The 27,582-nt window shown below is 42.0% G+C and overlaps 1 protein-coding gene across 1 annotated transcript in view; it reads left to right on the top strand.

Annotated features, from left to right (window-relative positions):
• Positions 1–1,185: 1,185 nt before the first annotated feature.
• The window catches only part of ADAMTSL1 (ADAMTS like 1), an 871,496-nt gene continuing 845,099 nt past the window's right edge, over positions 1,186–27,582 (top strand). The window contains exon 1 of the mRNA XM_072728197.1: positions 1,186–1,331. Coding sequence (XP_072584298.1) covers positions 1,245–1,331 — 87 coding nt within the window. The 5' untranslated portion in view covers positions 1,186–1,244. The remainder of the gene's footprint in view (positions 1,332–27,582) is intronic.

Below are 27,582 nucleotides of genomic sequence, written 5' to 3'. Positions count from 1 at the left end.
CATTTAATGCTGGGCTCATCCCAATGCGCGCACGTGGGAACTTCACAAAAGTTGTTTCACGAGCGCTGCGCTGAAGCCTCTTATCGCCGAGTTTACTGAAGTGGGGCCAGCTCCCCGCCTCTGTTAGCTTCACTGCCAAGGTTCGAGAGGGGTGGAGTGGCCTGCAAGACGGTTGGGAGAAGGGTGGGGGATTTGCTTTCTCATAAATATGCTTTGGGAGCCCGGCCCCCCCGGGGCGCCAGGTTTTCGGGAAGAAACGGACCCGGGTCCCAATGGCAAAGAACTGCAAAGGGCACGACGTTTGCTTTCTGTTACACAGAGAGCCCGGGGACCCCAAGTCTGACGCATAAGGGCACGGCCCCAGCAAGCCACTGGCACGAGACAAGCGGTCGCGGTCGCGGTCGCGGACTCAACCCATTTCTTGGGCTCCGTCCGGGTGACACTGGCTCTGGGTTCCCTGCGTCCCAACCCAGCCGTCGTGGGTCCCCGCCGCCTTCCAGCGAAGTCCTGTTCCCCCAGACCCAGGGCCCGCAACCAGGTCTCCAGGGCAGACTCGCCCTGCGTGCGCCGGGGCCGCGGCTCCGCGGACCACACCGCCCGGTCCGGGGCAGCGCGCCGCGCCGCGCGGGTTAGCGAGTCCGAAGCATCGGCCTCCGCGGCCCCCGAGGCCGGTCCAGGCACCGCGCGCAGGGACGGCCCCGGGGACTCGTTCGGGGAAGCGCCCGCGCCCGGGGGGAGCGTCTCCTTCCCGGTCCAGCGCCCTCCCAGGGCGGGCGGCGCCCCAGGTGTGCGGTGCTGGCCCTCCCTTGGAAGCGGATAAATACACAGAAGCCAGCGCGTAGCCCGCTCCGGTTTCCCGAAAGGCGCACGCAGTCGCGGCCCGCGCGGCCGGTGCCTGCTCCCGCCTCTGCCGGGCGGACACAGGAGGGGAGGAGCAGGAGCCGGAGGGGGTGCCGGGGGGGTGGGAGCGCGGACCGTCCCGAGCCAAGACAAGCAGCACATTCACAAATAACGCCCCCACCCCCAGCGCACGCTCCCATTCAAAGCAGCGGGGCTCGGCGGCCGCGGGGCGGCTCAGAGGACGCGCGGCCGAGCCCGGCGCAGCCCTGCCCCGCGGCGCACGCCCCAGGCCGCCCCGCCGCCGCCGCCCCGGCCCCGGCCGAGCCCTGCAGCCCGCGCGGGAGGCGCTGCCGCTTGCGGGGAGGGGTCTGGCCCGGACTCCCCTCCCGGCCGGCCGGGGGACCATGGCGCGGCTGGCTGCGCCCCGGCGCTCGAGGCTCCTGGCTCGCATCCTCGGCGGCACCTGGTGTCTGCTCTACGTCGCGGGACAGGTGAGGCAGCGCGCGCCGGGCGTCCCTCCCCCTCCTAGGACCTTCCTTCCAGCCGCCTGGAGCCGCGGGCCGGCCCCCGCGCGGACAGGTGGCACCGGGCTGGGGCTGGGGCTGGGGCTGGGGCTCGGGCTCCGGGGGCCGGGCCCGGCGTGCGGCTCGCGCCCGGGTCCTGCCCCCCGCGGGGCAGAGTCGGCGACCCCGCACCTCCTCCGCTCGGTCCTTAGCCGAGACCCTCCGTCCCGGTGGAGGCTCGGCCCCCGGGAACCTCCTCCTCGCTTCCGTCCTCCCCGGGACCCGGTGAACTTGTGACATCCGCGTCCTAGGGCCACCTGCGTCCGCGAGTCGGGGGCGGAGCGCGGTCAGGTGTGCAGACGCCGGCCCGGGGCTCCGGGAGCCTGGGCGCGGGAGGGAAGGAGGCTCCGGGCGGCGCCCTGGGCCTCGTGCTCGCCACGCCCCCTCCGGTGCTCCTGGGGGTTTTCCTCGAGCTAGAAGGGTGCAGCAGTTGGGGCGTTCTCCGGAGCGGGTGGCTCCGGCCCGGCCCGGCCCGGCCCCGGCCCCGAGGCGGAGCAGCAGGGCCCTGGGAGAGCGTGTGATTCACCGTCGGCTTGACTGTGGTTTATGACTGCAAGAGCCCTGGGGGGGCGGGGAGATGCTCAGGGAAGGGGCCGGGGCCCCGCAAACCTCCGATGCCTGTGATGTCTCTGGCATTAACACCTCCCAGAGTCTGTAGCTTTTGATTAAAACTCACGATTTAGGCAGTTTGTACATAATTTAGCCTACACAGATTCGCTTTTCACCCGACTCCTTGGGTAATTCTGGGAAGATGCCCAAACACTCTTGGCCGGAATAATGACCAGACAGCCTCCCTTTCCTCTGTTTTGCTTATGGAGACTTGTCCAAATCGGGGGATTTCCTCCCCTCCTCCCCTCGCTTTTACTTCACGTTTTGAAACTTGTTTCCCGATATCTCTTAATGGTCATCTTGACGGTGGTGGTGAGCTTTGAGAGGCTGAGCGAGGCCCAGGTTGAGAAGGGCCTGGAGCCGGGGTGAAGCCGAGAGCGGGGAACACGAGAATAAGCGATAGAAATTTTCAACAAGGAACACCTGCCTAGATTGGAGTGGGAAAGACCATTGCCAAAGCTCGTCTTAATTATTAGCAAGTTTCATTTCCAGAATACTTTGCTCCCTGGCAAAGCTTCTCAGAGGTGGCTGCACGTTAGGATCGCCCAAGGGAGCTCTTGAAACTCCCTGTGCTAGGGCCACACCCCAGCTGGATTACATCAGAATCCTCCAGCCCTTCGGCGGAGGGGGTGAAGGCCAGCGTCAGAATTTATGGAGCTCCCAGGTGATTCCATTGTGCAGCTGGGTTGAAAACCACTGTGTAAAAATGACCTGCCTCACAGTGACCTGTTTCGACAGAATCATGACCCCAGAAGGGAATTCAAAGGAGAACAGTAAAGGGCCTAAGAGAAGCTAAGGAGAGAGTCTTAACATCTAGCATCCAGTCCTGGCTGGGTCCTTGTGTCATTTTGGCCAAGGCTCTTAACCTTCCATTTCCTCATCTGCAGAAGGAGGGTGTCAGTGTATGTTCTCCAAGGTACTTCCAGCCTCAACAGCACCAGGCAGGTTGACAGCTAAGCCAAACCAGGGCAGAAAGCCTCAGTCTTATTTCTAAGTAATCACGGGGGTTAGTAGTTTTACCTTTATCCTTGAGATTTTGCTGACACATCTGATATTTGAATCCAGAAAAGATGCTAAAGAAGATGCTAAGACACATACTGTAGGATTTGTGTGTGTGTGTTGTTTTCTACTTCTTCACATCATTCATTCAGTGCCTCTTGATGTTCGGGACAAACTGATTTTTCCCTAGCATTACATACTTGTTCTTCCTTTTCCACTTCTCAACCAACTTTCTTCTGTATAAAGATGATAAAAGCAGATTTGAGCCTTTGGTGTGAGTTGGAAGTGGTTTATTGTTTAATTCCAAGTGAGTTTTTCTTGTTCCATTCGGCAGGGCTGCTCTCCACATGTGAGAAGCCTGACTAAACTTGTCAGAGAAGGGATAGAAAAAGAGTTTAAAGTGGTAGCTGGGTTCGGTGTCCTGGTGGAATGCAACACACCGTGGAGTTAATGCAGGCGACGGGCAGAAGCAGCTAGCTCATCTTGCAACATGGCTTAATGTCCTCATCTAAACACACGGGCATTATTTCTAATCACTGAATTAAGTAGACCAGAAACTTGAGGTTATTTAATATCAAGGAGAAATCATTCTATAAACCACAGCCAGTGCCAAATGATTTGAACATTGTTTGGAATGTATACATCGTTTAAACTGTGTTTAAATCAAAGCCCTCAGTACAGGAAAGTATGACTATCAGAGTTATCAGACCTCTGTGTGGATATTGTAGCCCTAGTAGAAGGAGGGTCTGTGTTCAAGAGCTTCTGACTCCCTAAGCTGAATTACACCTGAGCTATTTTTCCCAAAAGTCCAGAGAACAATCCTAATGCAAATAAAAATTTTGATTAAAAATTTGTAACACCAGCATTTCTCCTTTTTTTCCTCACTGAATTTCTGCTTTCAGTGGTTATTTTCCTTTGCTTCTGTTCTGACTGAATTACTCTCCTAACTTGCAAGATTCTTTTCTTTCCTGTGCAGTTGGAAGGCAGCTCACTCTAGGCTCTTATGAAACTGATTATTTTATTGATATCAATTTCATTTCATCCGTTGAACCCAAGTTCATCCCTTTGCTCAAACTGCTCCCAGGTAAGGAAGTAGATAATTAATGGTTTAAACCTGTGGAGGTTATCAACTGCTTAATGATTTCTGCAACCCATCTGTAGCAATCCACTGTAAAAATAAACAAAGTTATTGGACAGGGTTGTGGCTAGGTCAGCACAAATACATTACTATTGCTTAAAAATGTCACTTAGTACAAATTCATGTTCTTTTGATGGCATATCGGCAATAGCCCATTCATACGTTAAAATCGAATATTTTCATTTACTATGATATTCTAAATTGCATCGTTCTTAGGAATTGAGTAATGAAGCAAATAGTTCCAGGATGGCTGGAAAGAATTCATGCCTTTATGGGCACCTGATTTTCAACTAAAGATCTTAAAGAAAAGACTTTCTTGTATCTTTTATTATCCTCTTGTCGTTCTTGCTCTTGTATTATTTTTATTTGCATTTTTACCACGATGATTCTGTATGGTTAAAGAAAAAACAATTATGGGCTCATAGGAAAACACATCAAATTCTTGTTCTACTCTTTCTCCTCACCTCAGATCTCATGGCCCCCAAATAGCCTTTTTTTTTTGTTTTATTTTGAGTTATAATTGACATACAGTAAACTACATATACTTAAAGTATGCACTTTGAAGTTTCAATTTATATACATCCATGACACCATCACCCCAAAGTGTCCCGGTTACCCTTTGCAATCCTTCTGTGCTACCCTTCCTTGCACCCAACATCACTAAACAAACCTCAATGTGCTTTGTTTTAATATGGATTGGTTTGCATTTTCTAGAATTTTATGCCAATGTCACTATATAGTAGGTACCCCCACTTTTTTGATCTGGCTTTTTTGTACTCAGCCTAATTATTAGGAGATTCCCCTTGCTGTCGCATGTATCAGTAATCTGTTCCTAAGTAGTAGTAGGTTGCGTGTGTATATACCATAGTTTGTTGTCCATCAGCTTTCACCTACATTTGGGCAATGTGTTTCCAATTTTTGGCTGTCACATAAAGTTGCTGTGAAGATTTGTATGCAAGTCTTTGTGTGGATGTGTGGTTTTCTCTGTCTTGGGTAAATACCTAGGAATGGTACGGCTGAATCATTGGTAGGTGTATGTTTAAGTTTTTAAGAAAATGTCCACTTTGCAGGAGGTTGTACCATTTTCAGCTCTTACTAGCAGTATGTGCGAGTTCCAGTTTCTCTGCATTCTTGCCAACACCTGGTGAGGTCAGTCTTTTAGCTATGCAAGTGAGTACAGTATAGCTGGGGTTTTAATTTGTAGTTCCTTAATGATAAATGCTAATGAACATTTTCTCCTGGGTTTATTTAAAAATCCATATGTATTCTCTGGCAAAATTTCCATTCAGATATTTCACCCATTCCTTCCTGTGTTGTTTTCTGACCGGATTTTGAGAATGCTTATATATATCATGACTATCAGTCCTTTAATCAGATGTATCATTTGCAGATACTCTCTCCCAGTTTGTGGGCTTGTCTTCATTTTCTTGACTGTGTTTTTTTTGATGGGCAGAAGTTCTAATTTTGATGACTCTGAAGTTATTGAATTGTTTCTTGGTAGATTGTATGTTTCCTCTTGTTTTATTTATTTTTTAAAAAAGATTTTATTTATTTATGTGTGAGAGACAGAGAGAGAGAGAGAGGCAGAGACACAGGCAGAGGGAGAAGCAGGCTCCATGCAGGGAGCCTGACATGGGACTCGATCCAGGGTCTCCAGGATCCCACCCTGGGCTGAAGGTGGTGCTAAACCACTGAGCCACCAGGGCTGCCCTGTTTCTTCTTGTTTTAAAGAAATATTTGCCTAACTCAAGATCACAGAAGTTTTCTCCTAGAAGTTCTGTGGTTTTATGTGTTACATTAAATCTGCATTCCATTTGGAGTTAATCTTTCTATGTGGTATAAGATGAGGACCTAAGTTCATTTTTTGCCTATGGATGTTCAGTTGTTCTAGCATTTCTTTAAAAAGTTATTTATTTTTAGAGAGAGAGAGAGATAGAATGCACAGATGGGGACTGGTAGAGGGAGAGAATCTCAAGCAGACTCCCAGTGGAACCAAGGCAGGGCTTGGTTTCACTACCCTGAGATCATGACCTGAGTAGAAATCAAGAGTCAGATGCTAACCTGACTGAGCCACTCGGTACCCCTCTAGCATGAGTTTTTTTTTGTTTTTTCCAAAGACTTTCCTTTCTCCACTGAATTGCCTTTGCAATTCTCTGGAAAATCATTTGTCCATAGTCTATCTTTTGGATTCTCTATTGTAGGGAACTATATGTTTCTTGCCATGCCAGTTACACACTATCTTTAATACTGTAGCTTTACCATAAGTCTTGAACTGAGAAAGCATGATTCTTCCAACTTTGTCTTTCATTCTCAAGGATGTTAGGATGTTGACTTGGCTACTCCATATGAATTTTAGAATCAACTTGCCAATTAAAAAATACATGCAGGGATTTCATTTGGGGTGTTCTAAGCTATAGATCTATTATGAGAGAATTAGCCTCCTAACAATTTGAATTTTATGATCTTTATCTTTTTCAGTCTTTAATTTCTCTAAGCAATATCTGGTAGTTTTCTGTATACAGGTCTTACATATTTTTGTCAAAATATAATAAGTATTTAACATTTTTGATACTCTTTTAAATTTCACTGTTTTTAAGAAATTGTGTCTGGTTATTTCTTGTTAGTATATAAAAACAAGTGATTTTTGCATAATCTGCAACATTATCAAACCTGCTTATTAGTTACAGTAGCTTTTTGTTATATCCCATCAGATTTTCTGCACATATGACTGTGTCATAGAAATAAAAACCATTCTTCCTTACCAATCTGGATATTTTAAATTTCTTGTTTATTAACACCGATTAGAACACTGATTGCCTTTTCCTAATTTTAGGGAAAAATTGATATTTTACCATTAATTATGATGTTTGGTATATGTTTTTTTGTAGATGCCCTTTATCAGGTTGGTGGAGGTTCATTTTATTCTTCCTTTGCTGAGAGTTTTTATTAGAAATGAATGTTGGATTTTTGTCAAATGCTTTTTCTGGATCTAATTAGCACGTGAATTTTCCTTTGTCATTTGTTAATATGGTGAATTACATTGATTTTTCAGATGTTAACCACCTTGTATTTCTGGGAAAACTGTTTGGTGATTAATATATTAATCCTCATTAAAAATATCATTAAGGGCGCCTGGGTAGCTCAGTCGGTCAAGTTTCCGACTCTTGATTTCAGCTCAGATTGTGATCTCAGGGTCATGAGATCCAGCCCCATGTCTGGCTCCACATTCAGCAAGAATCTGCTTGGGATTCTCTTTCTCCCTCTTGCTCTGTTCCTCCCTCACACCTCTCTCTCTTGCCATCTCTAAGAAAAAAGAAAAAGATTATAAAAAATAAACAGAGATGCCTGGGTGGCTCAGTTGGTTAAGCAACTGACTTGTGATTTTGGCTCATGCTATTACCTCAGGGTGGTGAGATTGAGGCTTGAGTTTGGCTCCATGCTCAGTAGTAGAGTCTGCTTAAGATTCTCTCCCTCTCCCTCTGCCCCTCCCAGCCCTGTTCAATCTCTCCCTCTCGCTCTTAAAAAAAAAACAAAATAGAATTCTTTAGACTCAATTTACTAAATTTTGATTCAAAATTTTGCATCCATGTCCATGAAGCATACTAGTCTGTAGTTATCTTGTGATGTCTTTGTTTTTAGTATTAGTATAATGCTAGCCTCACAGAATAATTTGGGAAATTTTCCTCCTTCGGTTTTCTGGAAGAGTTGTGGCTGATTTCTTCATTAAAGTTTTGTAGAATTCAACAGTGAAGCCATCTGGATTTGGAGTTGGCTTAGTATAAAGATTAACTATGAATTTAAATTCTTGAATAGACAGAGAGCTCTCCAGGTAATCTATTTTATCCTGAGTTAGCTTTGGTAGTTTGTGTTTTTCATGAGTTTTTCTTTCATCTAAGTTGTTGAATTAATTGGCATAAAGTAGTTCATAATGCTTCCTTATTATTTCTAAGATATTATTAGAACATGGAGTTATATCCTCTATTATTCTTGATAATGGGTATTCTTTCTTTTGTTCAATCTTAGTGATTTATTAATTTTATAGATGTCTTAACCAGCTTTAGTTTCATAGATTTTCTCCATCGTTTTCTATTTTACTCCTTTCTTCTGTCATCTTTATTCTTTCTTCCATTTTGTATTTTGTTTGGTCCTATTTTTCTAATTTTGAAGGCAGATTCTAGGGTGATTGACAGGAGGCTTTTTATGTTTTTAAATATAGGTGTTTAGTGATCTAAATTTTTCCTTGGTGGTGTTTTATTGACATACCATACATTTGTTTTCATTTTTCTTTTGCTCCAAATATTTTCTAACTTCCCTTTGTTTTTTAAAAGACGTTTAATTTATTTATTCATGAGAGGCACAGAGAGAGAGAGAGAGGCAGAGACATAGGCAGAGGGAGAAGCCGGCTCCATGCAGGGAGCCTGACATGGGACTCGATCATGGGACTCCAGGATCACGCCCTGAGCCAAAGTCTCAACCGCTGAGCCACCCAGGTGTCCCTCTAACTTCTCTTTGATGTCTTCTTTGACTATAGATATTTTTAAATGAGTGGCTTAGTTTCTAAATATTTGGAGATGTTCCAGATATCATTGTTAATGATTTCTAATTTCAGTGTGTTCAGAGAACGCACTTGAAATAACTTGAATCTTTTTAGGTTTATTGAGAGCTGTTTTATGGCCTAGAGTATGACCTGTCTTGGTAAATGTTCTGTGTGTATTCATAGAGAAATAATCTTTCTATATATTTGTATCTTCTAAGTTTTCCTAGTCGGTTTGGATGTTGTTGGGTGGACTGCTCTATAAATGTCAATTAGATCCAGTTGGTTAGAAATATATTCTGTATATTTACTGATTTTTATATATTTAGTGTATCAGTTATTTAGAGAGGGATATTACAATCTCCCTCTGCTATTGTAGATTTGTCTATTTCTTCTTGTGGTTCTATCAGTTTTTCTTTTATTTATCTGACAGTTATTATTAGGTACATAAACATTTAGAATTATTATGTCTTTTTGGTGAATTGACCTCTTTTTCATTAATAAATGACCTCTCTATCCCTAGTAATAGCCTATGCTCTAAAATCCGCTTTGCTTTGTCTTTATTAGTATTAGATAATTGTTTTTAATTCTTTGAGATTTTTCACATGATAATTACCTCCATAGTCCTTATACCTTTACTGTGATTTTCCATATTCCATTAGATTTCCATTATGATATGATTTCTTAATTCTCTTTTGTATTATACTTTCACCATTCTTTCATGATCTTTTGTCACATTTTACATTTTATTAATATGACACTGAGTCAGTATTAATGAGCTAGAATGATCAGTACAGTATTAATGGTCAGTACTAATGGTCAGTGGCCAAGTAGTATATTATTATTTTTTCTAGTACATTTCGTATTTTAAAATCCAGATTTATTGAAGGACACCTGGGTGGCTCAGTGGTTGAACATCTGCCATTGGCTCAGGGCATGATCCCGGGGTCCTGGGATCGAGTCCCACATGCGGCTCCCCACAGGGAACCTGCTTCTTCCTCTGGCTATGTCTCTGCCTCTCTCTCTGTGTTTCTCATGAAGAAATAAATAAAATCTTGTTTTTAAAAATCCAGATTTATTGAGCTATATAATTCACATATCACATGATTCACCTATTTAAAGTGCACATATCATGCAATTCATGCAGATTTTTAAATTATATCGACAGATGTGCAACTGTTAACTGAGTCAATTTTAGAAATTCTTGTCCACTAAAAAGAAACTTTGTACCTTTAAATTATCACACCTCTACTTTCTGCCCACCTCCTCCAGCCTCAAGCAACCAATAATCTATTTTCTTTCTTTGTAGATTTCCTTACTCTGGATTTTCATATGAATGAAATCATATAGTATGTAAGCTTTTGAGATTGGCTTCTTTCACTTAGCATGCTTTCACTGTTTATCCAAGTGGTACCATATATCCTTATTTTATTCCTTTAGAGCTGAAAAAATTCTGTTGTATAGATAGATATACCATATTTTGTTTATCCATTTGTCTGTGGATAGACATTTGGGTTGTCTCTACCTTTAGGCTATTATGGGTAATGCTGCTGTGACAATACATGTGGAAGTTTTTGTATGGATATGTTTTCATTTCTCTTAGAAAAATATTGGGCAGCCTGGGTGGCTCTGCGGTTTAGTGCTACAGGGTGTGACCTGGAGACCTAGGATCGAGTCCCACGTCAGGCTCCCTGCATGGAGCCTGCTTCTCCCTCTGCCTGTGTCTCTACCTCTCTCTCTCTGTGTCGCTCATGAACAAATAAATAAAATCTTAAAAAAGAAAAATATTTTAGGCTTTGTAGGCACTCTGTCTGTCAGAACCTCTGCCTCTGTAGCCTGAAAGCAGCAATAGACAATATAAATGAATGAACTTGTGTTCCAGTAAACTATTTACCAGAACAGACAGTAGGCCAGATTTGGACCATGGGCCATGCATGGTTTGCCAGCTACTGAACCAAAGTTTCATGATGCTATGCCTTGGTGTGGGCTATTTAAATTCACCATTCTTGAATAAATCAATGCCCTTTTTGGAGAACATTTGTTTTCATATTTCTTTGATGAGTCCTTTTTTTTTTTTAAGATTTTATTTATTCATGAGAGAAACAGAGAGAGAGGGAGGGAGAGAGGCAGAGGGAGAAGCAGGCTCCATGCAGGGAGCCTGATGTGGGACTCGATCCCGGGACTCCAGGATCACGCCCTGGGCTGAAGGCAGGTGCTAAACCGCTGAGCCTCCCAGGGATCCCCCACTTTGATAATTTCTTTACTGGCACCTGAGGTGTTTACTTTTTGTGAAACTCCTGTTATTAAACCTTCTGGATCAACCATCTATCTTTTAAAAATCTTTTCTCTTGTCTTTATTATTTTTTTATACTTTTTTTTGTAGTGGATTTTTAAGTTTACAAAATACGTTTTTTATACTTAAAAAAAGATTTTATTTATTTATTTGAGTGAGAGAGATAGCACACATGAGCCAGGGAAGAGGTATCAAGACTAGAACTGAAGGCAGATGCTTAACTGACTGAGCCACCCAGGTACCCCCCCCCCCTTTTTTACACTTTTGAAAGATTTTCTCATATTTATTTTTCAACAGAGTTGTCTTTAGGTAAGGTTTCAACCAGTATTTGTACTTGTAGCCAAAGCTTCACCCCCCACACACACTTTTTTGCAGGACCAGATGCCTCCAAGTCTAAAGCCTTTCTGGAGTTTTACAGGCCAAGTGGTCTTGCTTCTCATCACTGTATCCCTTTGCAAGCAGAATTCTGCTAAGTCAGTTACAATTCTTCCACAAATTTTCCATATTCCAAAATTTATTGGCATCTTTTATCTGCTGTTGTCTCCTTTCCAGTTCTCTTGTCATCTTTATTTATTTATTGTTATTTTAGCGGACATTTGGGAGAGAATAGAGAAAATATGGTGTTCAATCTACCATGTTGAGCTGAAAGTTAGTGCTATTTTTCTTCTTTCATTCTTTCTATTTTCCTGTCCTGATCCATCTCTACACACCATTAAAACTCATTCTAGTTATTGGACGCACTTTTTAGAGACTCATAGATTTCCCACCATATATAAAACTTTGGTCAGTTTTACAAAAAAGATGGTGGACCTGAGGTCTAAAGACCCAGGTTCTAGTTCCTGGATTTACTGTCTATGCAGCGAGGAGTCAGACTTCTTCAGGAAAGGAAATGAGTGCTTACTGACTGCCTGCTAGTTGTTAAATGTGGTAATATGTACTTTCTCCATTCTCATGCTTCTCTTTTCGTTTTTAATCTTTCAATGGACTTACTGTCCATTTTCTGCTTAAATATATACAGCCAAACCTATTTGCTCACAAAGACAGCACAGAAATATTTTATTGTCTTACAAATTTTGATGTTTGGAGACAGTTTTATGAGAAAACACAGAGCTACCATGCTGTGAAGATCTGGCCCTAAAATATCACGTGTGGTATTAAAATGTGTTCTCTAAGGTATAATTGGGCTTGGTCTCTTTTGTGGTGGAGTATGGAGATGGGGTGAAGCAAATGGGGAAATCATGTTCAATAGTTAGTAATACCCTATCAGCTTTAATATTTGGTTTGACATGGGGATGAGCTCTAGAACATTATACATTTTAAAAAATGTGTGTGTGTGTGTGTGGGAGGATGGAATGGGTGGTATCAGGGCTACATACTTGTTTTTGGCTCTGCTCTTGGCTATGGGGTTATATAGCCAGAAGAAGACTTAGGAAGTCTTTAGTATTGTAGGTCACAAACTTTATCATGCATTAGTCACCAAAGATCACCAGACTAGAGCTGTGCAGCTAAAAGCCTGGAAGCTTTAAAATGCAGATTCCTGGGCCCCACTCTCAGATTCTCATGCAGTAGGTGAAAGATAGGTCCTAAGAGTCTGCTTTTGTGAGGTACCCCTTCCCCCTGACACGTATACCCATAGAAGTTTCGGATATAGTTGGACCAAAAGCCATATTTTGGAAGACACTGATTTGGTCTCTCCTATTTACAGAAGAGAGAAATAAGGTCCCAGGAAGTCGAGCGACATGCCCAGTTTATTAGTGGGAGCACTGGGAGTGGACCACACATCTCATGACTGTTTGTGGTGATTTTCCCACCGGAGCATACACTATTATTTTAGAGTCTAGTTACATCATGAACTAAAGATATGAACCACCAGCTTGAAGTGTCTTTATTTGTAGTAACCTCAGTTTTTTATAAATGGTTTTCAGATGTTTGGGAATAGCTCTGGGTCTCTGTCACTCTGCCTGCAGGGAGGAATGATTGGGGGTGGGGGTGGAGGGAAACCCTCCATCCTTACCCCCGCACGTAACCTGCTGGAAGCTGGCTTCTGTGTCTTTTCTCCTCGAGTCTCATGCCCCTGGAAGATTAACAGATACTTATTTAGAAAATCGTCCACAGCATCCAGGAACTTGACACTTGATGAAAGGGAGAGTACGTGCTGCTGAACACCTTCTCTACCCAAGTGTGATGTAGCAACTGTTGCTACATTCTTGGAGGAGAGGAAGGAAATGTTTCATGTGCCTATTATTTAGGATGTTCTTCCCATCTCTATCACAAACCAGCCAAACAAAATATACACATACTCTGCACTGAGTCATGCAGAGTCTATGATGTAGTACTATGTGTGGAAAAGAAAGAAGTTTTCTTCACTGCTAATAGTCATTGTCAAACATCTTGTACATTTCATGAAGAGTACTAATTGTGTATTTTCTTTCAGAAATCAGTTACAGAGAAATAAAGGGGTTTTTTAAACTACTAAAGAATATTTGTTGATATAATCTGAAATTCAGATTCTCAAATTCTCCTGTTCCTTATAAAATTGTGTATTATTCCAAATGGGCTAGATTTTGCCATGGTAACAAACAACCCCCAAATCATAGGGACTTAACATAGGAAAGGTGTATTTCCCCTTCAGGCTTCAAATTCCTTGTGGATTGTCAGGAGGGTTTGGTACTTGGGATCCACACTGGAGGCAGCATGCTTCCTTAGCCCCCAGGGCAGGGAAAGAAGTGAATTGCTCTGCTTTCCCCTGGCAGCCAAATGCTTCCAACTCAGAGTGACTACATATCACTTCTGCTCACATTTTATTAGCCAATTCAAATTAAAGAGGGTTGATAATGTAATGTTGCCATGAACCCAGACTTTGGGACTACCAAGATGCCTAGATGTTTGTTTCCTGACAGAAGTTTTCTAAAATCACTGCTTAAAATTACCTTGACTTATTCACTAACATTTGAAAAAATTTAGATGTGTAAAATGCATGTTGACAAATTTACACCTTAACCATTTTTAATTATACAGTTCAATAGTGTTAAAATGCATTCACATTGTAATGCAACCCATCGCCAGAACTCTTGCAAAATAGTTCTGCAAAATAAACTCTATACCCCTTATATAACAACTCCCTACTCCCATCCCCCCTGTCACCCATACTATTCGTTTCCGTCTATGAATTTGACTACTGTCGGGTCCTTATACAGGTGGGATCATAACAGTATCTTTCTTCTTGTGATTGGCTTCTTTCTCTTAGTGTGATGCCCTCAAAGTTCATACCTGTTGATGTATGTGTCAGAATGCCCTTTTTAAGGCTGAATAATAGGCCATTTTACAAATGTAGCACATTCTGTTTATCCAGTCATCTATCAGTGGGCCCTTGGGTTGGTTCCACATTTGACCATTGCAAATAGTGCCACTATGAATATTGGTGTTCCATTTTGTTTTACACAGGCTTCTTTTTTCTGTATAAAAGAGAAGCAGCATCTTCTTCAGACTTGTAGTTTGCTATTCAGACCAGTTAACAGGTATTTTAATTTAGAATAATGTTCTCATTTTGAGAATCTTTTGCCAGTGGTCACAAAAAAAGGTAAGCAAACTTTGACTACCCCCTAAGTGTTTAACTGAGTCAACAGATTAATGGATTCTTGTATTTGGTCTTGTATGTAATCTGCAAATCCTGACAGTTTTCAAGATAGGTGACAGCATAAGGCTAGGACATTATTTTTCCTCTGAAAAATCTAGGAACACGGCAGAAAATTACATTTCATTTCTTTTTGTATATCTGACTCAAATACTGTGTGTAGTGTGGTCAATATGAGTCATCATGTAAAATGTAGCCATGCAAACAAGTTGCATGTACAGCACAGTGTGTGCAGGGGCAGAGTAGAATTTTGGGAACAGTGCTGAAAGAAAAAGCAGTAGAATAGGATCCAAACTTTGCATACTAATTGCTAATGCATGGTTTTGGACACACTAGTTACAGAGCCTTTCTGAGTTTCATTTTCTTTTTGAATCTCTACAATGGAGAGCTTGGATTACATGATCTTAGTGGGTTAATACCAATTAACTGTAACTTCTAAAATGAATAGCAGTTTCTAAACTTTTCTAATATGACTTTTTAGCACAAAAATATTAACTCTGATTGAGTTTTTAGAAATGAACATCAAGTTGTGGCACTCTCTTGCTTAACACCTTCAGCCGATTCCTGTTGGCTTTGGATCAGTGTTTCTGAGACTTTTTTATTATTGTCTCTCTTTTTAGACATTTTAAAATACTTCCTCTTATTCCCCCACTACCCCCATAAAAATTTAATACCACGCGTAAACTGTTTACACGTGCTGTGACACTTTGAAGGGACTCGTTGTATTGTCTTCAAACTGTTCCTATCAGGAAGTATCCTCTTCTCCCCCATTCCCAGAATTCCCCAATTTTTCATCCACTTGGCATTATCACCCCCATTGAGAATATATGCTTTAGACTAAGATTGAAAATCCTTACTAGTCGTCCAGGCCTGGCAAGATCCATCCCCTGCATAGTTCCCAGCGTGTCTCTCCTTCCCTCCCCCCACCTCCCCTCCACTTCCCCTTGCTTACTACTATCTGGCTACTGGCCTCCTTTAAGTTCTACAAGGGCATCAAGCTTGTTGCTACTTAAGGGCCTTTGCACAGTTCTCTTTGCTGGAGGGCTCTTTATTTTTAATTAATTAATTTACACTCATCCATCTGTTCTTCAGCTACATGTCCCTTCCCCTGAAGAACCTGTCCCTCCACTCTCCCTGCCCCAGTCTGTTAGGTCTCTTTTGTGACTCTTTCATGATGCCCTATTTGTTTCAAGCACTTATAATTTGTAATGATGTACTTACTTTTATTTTTATTGTGTGTCTGTCATCCCAGTATATAGTAAGCTTGAGGCCGTAGACTGACTTACTTTCCTTCGTATATGTCACATCTAGTTCAGTGCCTGGAATAGCTGAAAACAGTCAGTGAAGGGTTTTTCAGGAAAATATACAGTGAGGAAAAAACACCTCTGAACTTGGTATTGCTTTTTACATGAGCGTATACACTCCTGTTGAGTGTCCTTACGAAAATGAGAAATAAAATGAATGCATACCTTATTAATCACAGCAGCACCCACGTATGTGTACCAGTTAAAGAAATATTAACTGCTGTAACAGTAAAATCCTGAAATCTTGGTGTTTTGACAAAATAGTGCTTTTTTTGTTGTTCACATAAAATCCAGTTGGCAGGGCTGAAAGGTGCGTGGGGGGTGGGTGTTGCAAGCAGTCATCCAGGGATTGCTCTGATGTAGCCTGTGCTGTCTTTAATGTGTGGCTTTCAAGGTCACCCTGACACCTATGACCAGGTGACCGAGGGGGAAGAGAATGTTGAGAACTGCATGGGAGGTTTTCTTGGGGTAATCTTAGGAGTGGAATGTATCACTTCTGCCCACGTCCATTTTTTGTGTTCCTGACGAGACTCAAACCTCCAGGAGGACCCCTATCCCTATGATCCCACCAAAGAATCCAGTCAGTCATGTGGCTGTACCCCCTAGCCAGGGAGGCTGGGGGTGGGGAGGACAACTGTGAACTTGGGACGTAACACAAGCTGGCCTTTGCCACAGTGCCCTTGGAAAGTCACACATGTGCAAGTGTGTAGTAGATGTCTAGACGTGTGTGGGTTTATAAATCATTGTCAGTAACTTAGAGGTCTTGGGAGTCTGAGACTCGGAGAATGGGAACCACGAAAAATAGGAGTATGTGAGTTTTATTTTGGAGGTTTCTCCCCTATAATTTTCAAAATTAGAAGATTAGATATGATGGACTGGGGAGGGAAAGGGGGAAATGGGCTATGAATTAGAAATGCACTGTATATAATAAACTGAACCAAATTTATCGCCATGCCACAACCAACCTTCCCAGGCTCTCTTGCCCAGCTGTGTTTGTGATAGTGCAGATTAGCATCTTGTCAGCTGAATGTCAGCCCGGGTGGGGTCCAGGCTGGCAGCTGGCAGCATTGGCCTTCATGAAATGGAGCCTTTTTGCCAGTGGACTGTTTTCAGTTCCTCAGTCACCTGGTAAGTCCTATTTCTTTTGATGACCTACAAATAAAAACGAGTTCTCCATTCCATGGGGCTGTTAATCAAATAGTGTCTGTTTGTTTAAAGAAAAAAAAAAAGGCCTATTGCATGTCTGGTTCATAAGACTACAAGGCGGTTGTAATTGATCTATGAAATCGTGATCCTATACTTTTCTCTGGGCCAGAGCTGACCCAGCCGTCCTGCAGGTGTCCAGTTCTAACCCACGCCATGTGATGGGAGCAGAAATATGAGCCTGGGCATTTCTCTACTGCACGGTTTGTGAGCCTCTCTCAACTGCTGTCCTTGGCAGAAAGGAAGAAAGAAAACAAGGATGAATGAATGGAGAGCTTGGGTGACTAGGAGGGCCACAGTGTGACTCCTGTTTGGTTGTACTAGGGAGCTCTGGAGACTTGTTCTCTTTTCCACTTCTGTCATCTATTGACCTCTGTCATCTACCTTTAGAGAAGCTGGGAGGAAGAGCAGCATTTGGAGGCTTACATCTTAAATTCTAAAATTTCAAACAAGTTATTTGGTGAATTGAATGTTTTTTAACAAGTGTAAACATTTTCCACCTCGTGCTTCTTTCAGTTCTTGTGTTTTTCCGTTTGTATCTGATATAGACTCAGATCAGTGTTGTCCTGCTTTCCCTCCCTTCCTTCCTTCCTTCCGAGAATGAGAGCAAGCATGAGAGAGTGTGCTCGTGTGTGAGAGAGCAGGGGAGGGGCAGAGGGAGCAGGAGAGAGAGAGAGTCCCAAGCAGGCTCCATGCCGAGGGGGAGCCCAAGTAGGCTTGATCCCATGACCCCGAGACCATGACCTGAGTGGAAATCGAGAGTCAGTCATTCAACCAACTGAGCCCCCAAGGCGCCCCTGTTGTCCTGTTTTCTGAGCTTCCGATGAAGCTAGAAAGTGTTGAATTGACATTATCAGAAAGTTGGGGGCAGCGGCGAACATTACCACTGAAGCAGGCCAGTAAGGTCACACTGGCATCTTTCCTGCTGCGTCAGTAGGATTACTAAAGAGGTTTGTGCTGAGGTTCCACTCAGGACCAGAGCTGGACAGGTGGCCTCCCAAGGCCAAGGTTTCACAGCTTGGTAAAACTTCACAGTGGTACTGACATGCCACGAAGTGGTGGCCACTCATTCCTCCTGGGTTTTACCCCAAATGGTCTCATTTAGAGCAAGGTAGCCGTGTAGAAGCTGGGTGGAAATGGCTCTATGGGATCCCGGCAACCACAGGAGTCTTGCAGTTACGTCTAATTTGAATCTGCCTGTGAAGAGCCTTAAGCGTCCCTGTGTTTGGGAACATGCCCTTCCCTGCTGGATTTTGTTCTAGGTCATCCCGCGAGTAGAAGATGACTGTTCAGAGGAATGCTCATTGAGTGGGAATTTGGGAGCCTGTCAGCCAACCATGAGCTCAAGCAGTTCTCTTTCCCTGCAGCTGGACTTGATTATGTCTTTAGCTGCCACTGTTAATGAGGCAAGCGCAGCATCTGCCGGGAGCTGGGCTGGCACTTCCAGGGCCGTCTGCCACCTTCCCATCAGTTGCTGCAAAGAGTGTCCAGGGTGTGGAGCAGATAAACCTGAATATTGGGCGTGTGATTCTTTGAAGCTGTTTTTGAGGGGGGAATAGAAAATGACTGAACTTGACATTGAGTGGCTTGCCAGCGACAGTGTATACCTCTTATAATTTTTGTGTACTGGTTGCTTTTGTTTCAGTTAGGAGGTTTTCGTAGGGGTAAGCTTGGTTTTGGTTGAAGGCATGGAAGATTCTAGCTCTGATTTTTACAGGTGCCTCCTATGTAAAGTCACTAGTTTCTTGGGTGATTTCTGAAGCTGGGACAGATGACACCAAATTATGTCATTCATTTTATAAGTCTGTTCTGTGTTTGGTGGATTTACTTCATTCATTTGGTAAGTCTGTTCTGTGTTTGGTGGGTTCCCTTTCACGCAGGCTATTCCAGAAAATGTTTGCATTTTGAATACAGCAATGTAAGTGGTCAGGTCATCATAACTAAAATACTCTCCATGTTGTTTTTTTTTTAAACAAATATAAAGTACTAGCTTTTTGGAATTTACTCAAGAATCCCTAATCTGAATAACTCCTTTTGTTTTGTGACCTGACATAGGATCGTTTCAAAACCCATTTCTTCAAGGGGCTTGACTTCTTATTTTCTGGATTTGATTGACTTTTTTTTTTTTTTTCAGATCAAACTCGATTGTTAAAATCTTCAAGAACTAAGTCCTATTGTGCATCTTGTTTCTTTCCAAAGTGCCCAATCTAGCATCAAGCCTAGTAAACCCTCCAGAGATTAAGTTATCAGTATATTTTGGCTGCTATAATAAATTACCACAAACTAAGTTGCTTAAGAAAACAAGAGAAATGGGGATCCTTGGGTGGCTCAGCGGTTTAGCGCCTGCCTTTGGCCCAGGGTGTGATTCTGGAGTCCCAGGATCGAGACCCACATCAGGCTTCCTGCATGGAGCCTGCTTCTCCCTCTGCCTGTGTCTCTGCCTCTCTCTCTCTGTGTCTCTCATGAATAAATAAATAAAATATTAAAAAAAAAAGAAAACAAGAGAAATTTATACCCTCACATCTTTAGAGACAGTAAACCCAAAATCAGGGTGTCAGCAGGCCTTGTTCCCCCCAGAGACACCAGGGAACAATCTGTTCCTTGCCTCCTCTGGCTTCTGGTTGCTGGCATTCTGTGGTATTCCTTGGCTTGTGGCTGCATCACTCCAGTACCTGTCTCTGTCTTTATACCATCTTCTTTGCACATGTCAAGCTGCTTTCTGCCTCTCTTGTGATGGCATAGTCTTCTCATCTCAAAATCTGTAACTTAACTACATATCTGCAAAGACTCTTTCTCTCATCCCTGGGCATGACATATCTTTGGGAGCCATTATCGGTCTATGACACCCTTGGATGGTTTCTGGATGATCTTGTGGCCACTCATTGGATCTTCATCAAAAGCACTTCACCTCAAGGATATCTGCTTCTGTTTTATTTTTGATGAACTGTTTGCTTTAAGTCATTTCTGTTTCATATCATCTTGTTCTTTATTCTTTAAGATATTATTTACAGTGAAAATTACTTTCCCTGCAGTAAGAATGGCTATGACCTTGACAGTCTGTGCCATTAATGATGAGTCTTACATGCTCTTTGGGACTGAGGACAAGGCATTGTAACTATCATCACTGAAACTAATGAAAAGCTGGGTGTGGTGGCCAGAGCAGGGTTATTGTGGATTTGTTAGTTAGATAGCATCAAAGTCTTGGCATTAACAATAAATTTAATAATTTCCATAATCTCAGTGTCAAGGATTTTACTTTCTAAGCTTTACTCCTATCTTTTGAATTTGGTTCCTCTAGAATACCTGATGTCATAATTCTTCAACTCTACTGAGACTTGTAAGCGCTTACTCCTACCACCCTTTCACTGTACCTCATTCACCTGACTTACCTCCCGGGCCAGCTCCGATGCTTTGCCAATCATCATTACAACCCCCTCAGTTTCTTTCTCCTCCCTTGATGCACTCACTTGACTAAACCTTCCCCCAAGTTCATTGTACCTATGCAGCTGGGTGTGGTCATTTCAAAGGGCCAGCAATTATACTATATTCCCCTTATCTATCCACTCTCCCACTCCCTCAAATTGACATTTTGCTGCTTTTCTCTTATCAAACCTCTCACAATATCTTCCTTCTCCCCACTTATAGCTTCTTTAATTGGGAAAATAAAAGCCATCCGAAGAAAATTTCCACATTTCTCCACCCACTTGCATCTAGTTGACATACTTTACCTTCTCTTCATTTGCAATGGGTAAACCATCCATTCTCCTAACAAAAGCCAGTCTTTCCAACTGATGTCCCAGATCTCATCCCCATTTGCCTATTCAAAGATACTGCTCTAATTATCTGCTTTTCTGCATCCGATTTCTCTTGTTCCTTCTCCTTTTTTCTTATATGCTAGACTTTTCCCACCAGCCCATAGACTTCCTGTTACTTCCGCTGTACTTAAAGCTTTCTCTTTATGTGATTTGCACCTTCATTTACCACTCCTTTCTCCACTTTTCTGTACATTAAAACACAAATGATCGCTTCCTCTTCCTGTGAAGCCTTTTACCACTTGGCCTCCAGAACAACACATTCTCCTTTTCTTCTTCCTATGGGTTTATTCCTCTTCTGTTTCCCTGCTTCTCCAGGATCAGGGAAACTCTTTTCTTTCCACATTCACTTCTTGGCAATCTTAATCAGTATCATGGCTTTAATTGCAAATTAGATTCCGATATCCAGATTTGTACCTGTAGCATACAACTTTCCTAACCTTCATCCTCCTCTATTCACCACCTACTTAGCATTCCTACTTGAATATTTAATAGGCATCTCAAACATAACATGTAAAACTGAGCTTCTGATCCCCCTCCCCACAAAAAAATAAATAATAAAGCAAAATATGCTACTTCCCCCATAGACATTCCCATCTTATTGGAAGCTAACTCAATCCTGTCATTTTCTCAGGTTAAAAACATTGGGGTTGTTTTTGACTCTTCTATTTCTGTCACACTGCACACTCACTAGTAATGTTCTGAGCTCCTTGTTTTATAAGTACAGAAGAAAGTCACTTCTTAAATCTTCAACATCACCATCTTGGTTCAAATGATCTCCTATTTGCCTGAATTATTGGGAAAGTGCTGGCCACATCATCTCAGCTTATGCTTACCTACCTTAGTCTCTTCCCTGTACAGCACCCACTGATCCTGTTAGACCAGGTCAGATACTCCTCTACTTAATACCTTCCAATGCCCTCCTGTCTCCCTGAGAGCAAGTGCTAATGCTTTAAAATGGGTTGTAATGGCCTCGACATCTGACTACCTCTCTAATCCTCTCATACCAGTTTCCTCCATCCTTACTGTTCTCCAGCCACATTGGTCATCATGTAACCATCATCATTCCTGCTCCTCAACATGGGAGGCATCTTCTATCTCAAGGCTTTGAATTTTTACGTGTTTATAAAAACAAGATGAATATATTGTCTTTATGCTCATTTTTACTTCCTTGGTTTGGGAACAAATATGAATGTGTAGGTGGTTTTTCTAAGGTAGTTTTTCTAATTTTTTTCTTGCGATTTGCTAAATTAAAAAAATACTTTGAAATGAATTGACATCTGAGACTCTTGTGTTCTATATAATTTTTACAGACTTATCTTTCCCCTTTGCAACAAAATAGTTGAAATTCTCATTGTCTTGTGCATTTTTGAAAATCACTGTGACTCACTTCTCAATTATGATTGTTTTATCTTTAACTCTGTGGGGTATCTCCCACACTCCTTGGCACCATAGAAATAGCAGAAAAAGATAGAAGGCACCCCTAAGTTAATAGAAGTTCACAGATGACAGGGGACATGTTAATGACCAAGTCTTCTCTCATCCAGAGCCTGCGAGGGAAAGAACACAGGCTGGGTGGTGACTCAACCACATAACTAGCATTATGACCACAGACAAACCCCATAACCTCTGTGAGTCTTTACCTTCCATATCTGTAAAGAGAAAGGGGCTGAACCAAAGGGATTGATCTCTGAGGGCTTTTTTAGTCCTAACAATCTGTGCATGTAGGCAAGAGTACCACTCAGGTCATAAATACCTGTTAAATTATATTGAGGTCTCTCCCCTTTCATACCTGCTCTTTGCCAGCTTTTATGTTAAAATTTTCCACCAAACAGGAACACCAGAGGCAAAGGACTTCCAGGCAGGTACCACCCTTTCTGATTGCCAAATGTCTCCCCAACCCAACCACTGCCTGCATGGATGGGCTTTTGCTAGAAATTGGCCAGCTTTAGTCCCCTTCTACAAATAAACTTTAAAGTACTCGCTTGAAGAGTGAGGAGCTGCCAGTGGTACTGGCAGTGAGTTTTATAATTATTTTTTGATGTTTTCCATGTGACTTTTGGTCTGAGGGCAGAGTGTTTGGTTGGGCTGTATTGATGGTTTTCCTATGGTCATGGTTTACACCTGCTGGCCATACAGGAAACTGTCGTAGGAGAGCTCCTTGTTCCTCTGGCCCTCTCCTAGCCTCGGGACATACTGACTTCCATGTCTGCAGCTGTAACCATTGCCAACCTGTCCATCATTATTTGTGTGTCACCCGTGGCTGCTGCTGAGGAGAGGCTTGGACTACTCAGCTTAAACAACCTGAATCCAGCCTTGGAAGGCATTTTTCCTACCATGATGTTGAAGATAGTGATGAAGGGTAACCAAGGGTAACCACATTGCTGTGAGCCAAGGTCTGGGTTGGCCTTATCTTTAATACTCACAACTGCTCCTCCAGGAGTGGCTTTAGATCCAGGTTGGGAAAGATGAAAGTGACCTAGGTGTTAATTAGCAAGCAGTAAAAGGTTGAGCTAAATTGGAACTCAGACCTTTCTGACTTCAAAGTGCATGTTCTCTCTTCTACTCTATCCTGCCTCTTAAATGTAGGTGGTGCTAAACTAAGATCCCTTATAGTTAATTTTGATGGGTTGACCAGGAGTCCAGATCTTTTATTGTGTATCAGTTCTCTTATGGGGGGAAAAAAGGAATTCTTATTTTTAAACAAACTTAGAAACTTTGGCAATATTAATCCTTTGTGTGTTGGGGGAATTGTTTTACTTGTTGATTTAGGTTCCATTGTTTGATCATTATTCACGCACATCTTCTAATAAAAGATGAAGATAATTGAAGTTAGTTGAGAATTCGCCTACTAAAATTGTTGGCTGTATTATATTTCCTCATCTCTTTCTTGCTTAAGATAAAAAACATCACCCCTCCCAACAAAATCATATAACTAGAAATTAGGAGAAGAGGGAGACTCTAATGCTTTCTTTTAAAACACATGGATCTTGAGATTTGAATAAAAGTGATAATATTTTACAATTCCTATCTGTTTAATTGTGACAAAGTACACCTGCTTGCTTTTAAGAAAAAAAGTAATAGAAGTTTAAGGAGGGAGGAAAGTGACGTGGACACCCGATAACTCTTCTCCAGTGATATTCTGATGAGTTAAGCATAAATGAATCAGAAACAGATGGATTTTTTTCCCCTTAAAATACACATGGGTTTAAAAACCAAGGGAAAATATGCTTGGAAAAAAATGTTCTTTGTTAAAGCCTAAATGTTTGAAATATAATTTAAAATTTTCATAGGATCCAGCAAGTAGTTGTGTGCACTCATCTCTAATTGAGATGGGGTGTGTGCATAAGTTGAGCATTTAAACTATTCTGTGGAGCTGCTGTCAGGGAGGCATAACAGTCCTGTAAAATGACATAAGGCACAAGGGCCTTATGTGCAAACTCGTTTCACATGGCTTCTTGGGTATTGAGTAACATGAATTTCATGTAATTTGATTCTTGAAAATTTCATAAGGTTTACCTCAACCTTTGTGTGTGAAAGTGGAAACAGTTTCAAAGGGATATATCCAGGTGCTGTGCTGGGCATCTTTACTCCCCATCCTTCTGCCAAGAGTGGAGTGTCATCTCCATGACCTTGTGCTCAACTGATTCTCCTTTACTTTCTTTGGTCATTGTTTCAGGTTTGATTGAGGCCAGTATTCCCTATAATTTGTTCTAGCTGCAGGTGTTCCTATGGATGTGGACTTAACTTTGACTTTACTGCAATCTGGCAAACTTCTGACTAGCAAGAGATGAGTTCTAGAAGAGATCACCCAGTCATCTTTCTTTGTCCAGGTCCTTCGTTGTTGACTGGAGTACTTGTGGGATCTTTGAGGAACTGTGGTAATGGTGACTTTTGAGAGCACACTTTTCCAAATTATGAAGCTATTTATCCCAAAGAGATGCACTACCTTCTCCTAATATTTCGGTTGGGTATATTACCCCTGTCCTAAGTTAGACATGGAGAAGACCCATGTTTTGGCAATTCATTAAGCTACTTTTCTGCCTAATGCCTCTGCTCCTGTTAGGAGGAAAAATATCCCTTACACTTCCACCTATGCTTGCTCCACACTGAACTCCCTAACATCTTTCCTTTCCTTTCTCACAAAAACCATCAGTTCCCACTTTTACTCTCCATTTTTATGGCTTGGTATCTCTGTATGTAATTTAGTCATCTGATTTCACAAAGACTGCCTTATTTTCCTTCAGTATTTAGAAAATTCTACAATTCCAAACCATTTTTGCTTCTTACATGGTCCATTCCCTTTTGCTGGCAAACTATTTCTTTCAGCATAAGTATTTCTTAATCTTGCAAAGACTTTCTTCATTAGATATAGTTTTTAACTCTTATAGTCAACATCTAGTTTTCAATTAGTTTCTTTGGTTCTTTTCAAACTAGTCTCTTCTTGGGTCCCTATTCATGACTTTCCTTACTTGTGATTATGTTCTGTACCATCCTCAATGTCTAAAATATCTTTTCACCTCATCAATGTCTTCATCTCACTCAAAAATCTTCAAGATTCTCTTTAAAAATAGAGATATTTGGCTGATAACAATGATGTATGACTTCTGATATATAAAATTCCACCTCAAGGGAAGCTGTGTTCATTTAATGAAAGAATGATTATAATGATTGTGATGAATCTAGCTGGGATTTCTATTTTTTCAGCTGGTTTTTAATGTTCTGCATCATTTACTTACGTAAAGCCCATGTATTGAACATACGCCATATTCTCATTAAGCACTGGGGATACAAAGATGAATAATATCTTACCTGGAAAGCACATAATTGGAAGAAGACAGGCATGTATAAGTTATAGTACAGTAGACTATATACTTTGAGGTTTAACTGAATCCTGTGGGCTCATGAACGAGGGAGTCATAAAGTCAGTTCAGGAAAGGGATGGTGTGAGTGATAAAGTGACATCAGACTCGAGTCTTCTTGGCTGAGGGAAGAATGTGGAGAATGAGGGTATTGATAGAGAAGAGCATTTCCAAGGCATGAGAAGTGTGAGGTGCGGGTGGGGGTAAGAATAAAACAGTAAGTGTAGTTAAATTGTAGACTGTGGTAAGACCAAAAACAGGACATAATACAGACTGGCAGATTAGACCAGATTTGTGAAAAATCTTTGCACAGTGGTAGGGAGTTTGATGTTAACCTAGGGTTATTGGTGGTTGTTTCATGCTTGTGTATGTGTGTATGTGTGTGTGTGTTTCAGCATGATGAAATGATTTCTTTTTAAGGTTTAACCCTTAGACCCTTGTGGAGGAAGGATTTGGGTAGGGAAAAGATCATTTGGGGAAATGAGTTAGCTTAAGTTTCCCAAGGATGTGGTGAGAGAAAATGAAGGCTTGAGCAGAGGCTGTGGCAGTAGGATGGAAAAGAAGGACAAACTCCATGAACAGAATTTGGTAGCAAACTGAATTCAGGGCCAGATATAGTGGGAGAAACAGCTGATGACTCTCACCTGCACAGCTTGGATGGATGGCAGTAGAGTTTAGTGAGACTGGCTTTTCTTCCTGTATCCCTATTTGGAGCAGGTAGGTAATTTAATTGTTGAGTTGGAATTGGCTGGGAGGCATCAAGTAGAGCTGCCTCGTAGGCATTTGGAGATGTGAGGTGGGTGCCAAAGAGGGAGGTGGCAATAGAAATAGCAACCTGCCATCTCCTTAGACTTCCACGGCCTGCAAAAGGTACTTTGTATATACAGTTGACCCTTGAATAAAACATGGGGTTTATGGGTACTGGCTCCCTTTCCCCCATTGTCAAAAATCCACATATAACTTTTGACTATCCCAAAACTTAATCACTACTAGCCTACTGTTGACTGGTAGCCTTACTGAAAACAATTACCACATATTTTGTATGCTATATGTATTGTATACTGTATTTTTACAATAAATTAGAAAAAGTGATTAAGAAAATCATAGGAGAAAATACATTTACAGCACTTCACTGAATCCATATAAGTGGGCCATGTAAGTGGACCCACAGCAGCTCAAACCCGTGTTGTTCAAGCTCACCTTGACACTTAAAGTTCTCTAGGACAGCACTGTTGATACTCACATTACTCTCTTCTCTTAGCCATTTTCACATTTTCTTGACAAATTGTTCCATTATTTTCTCCTCTGTGGCTCTAGATTTTGATGTTGATCTCTTTTGTAAAAAATAAGAGTTATTATTTTTGGCTTCAACTTCAGACCTTTTGGAGTGATAACAATTGAATTTCTTTATTCTATTTTCAAGTTGCAGTTCTTTGGCCAACCATGTCTTTGTATCATAAAAAGAGGAACCCAAGTGTACTTCTCTTGGCTTAGACATTATAAGCAGGTGATTTTGCAGCTGTTGTCTCTTGGAAATCATCCTGCTCTTCTCCTTATCTCATTGGGCAAAATGGAAACTCTCAAAGTCCGTGATTTTTAATTTGTAGTTATAGAAATTCCTGGTTTGATTTCCAACTAAAACAGCCAGTGTGGTAGTCAGAAAGTGTTACTTAAAAAGGCTTTAAGCATTAATCTAGTTTTTGAATACTTGTAATTTATTCCGTGATTGAAGAGACTTTACATGCAATTTCAGTATTGAATCAATACATTTTCTTAGTTGATGCAATCAAC

Source organism: Vulpes vulpes, chromosome 12 (assembly GCF_048418805.1).
Source record: "Vulpes vulpes isolate BD-2025 chromosome 12, VulVul3, whole genome shotgun sequence".
Classification (NCBI taxonomy): Eukaryota; Metazoa; Chordata; class Mammalia; order Carnivora; family Canidae; genus Vulpes; species Vulpes vulpes.
This window is presented reverse-complemented; position numbering and strand designations above follow the sequence as displayed.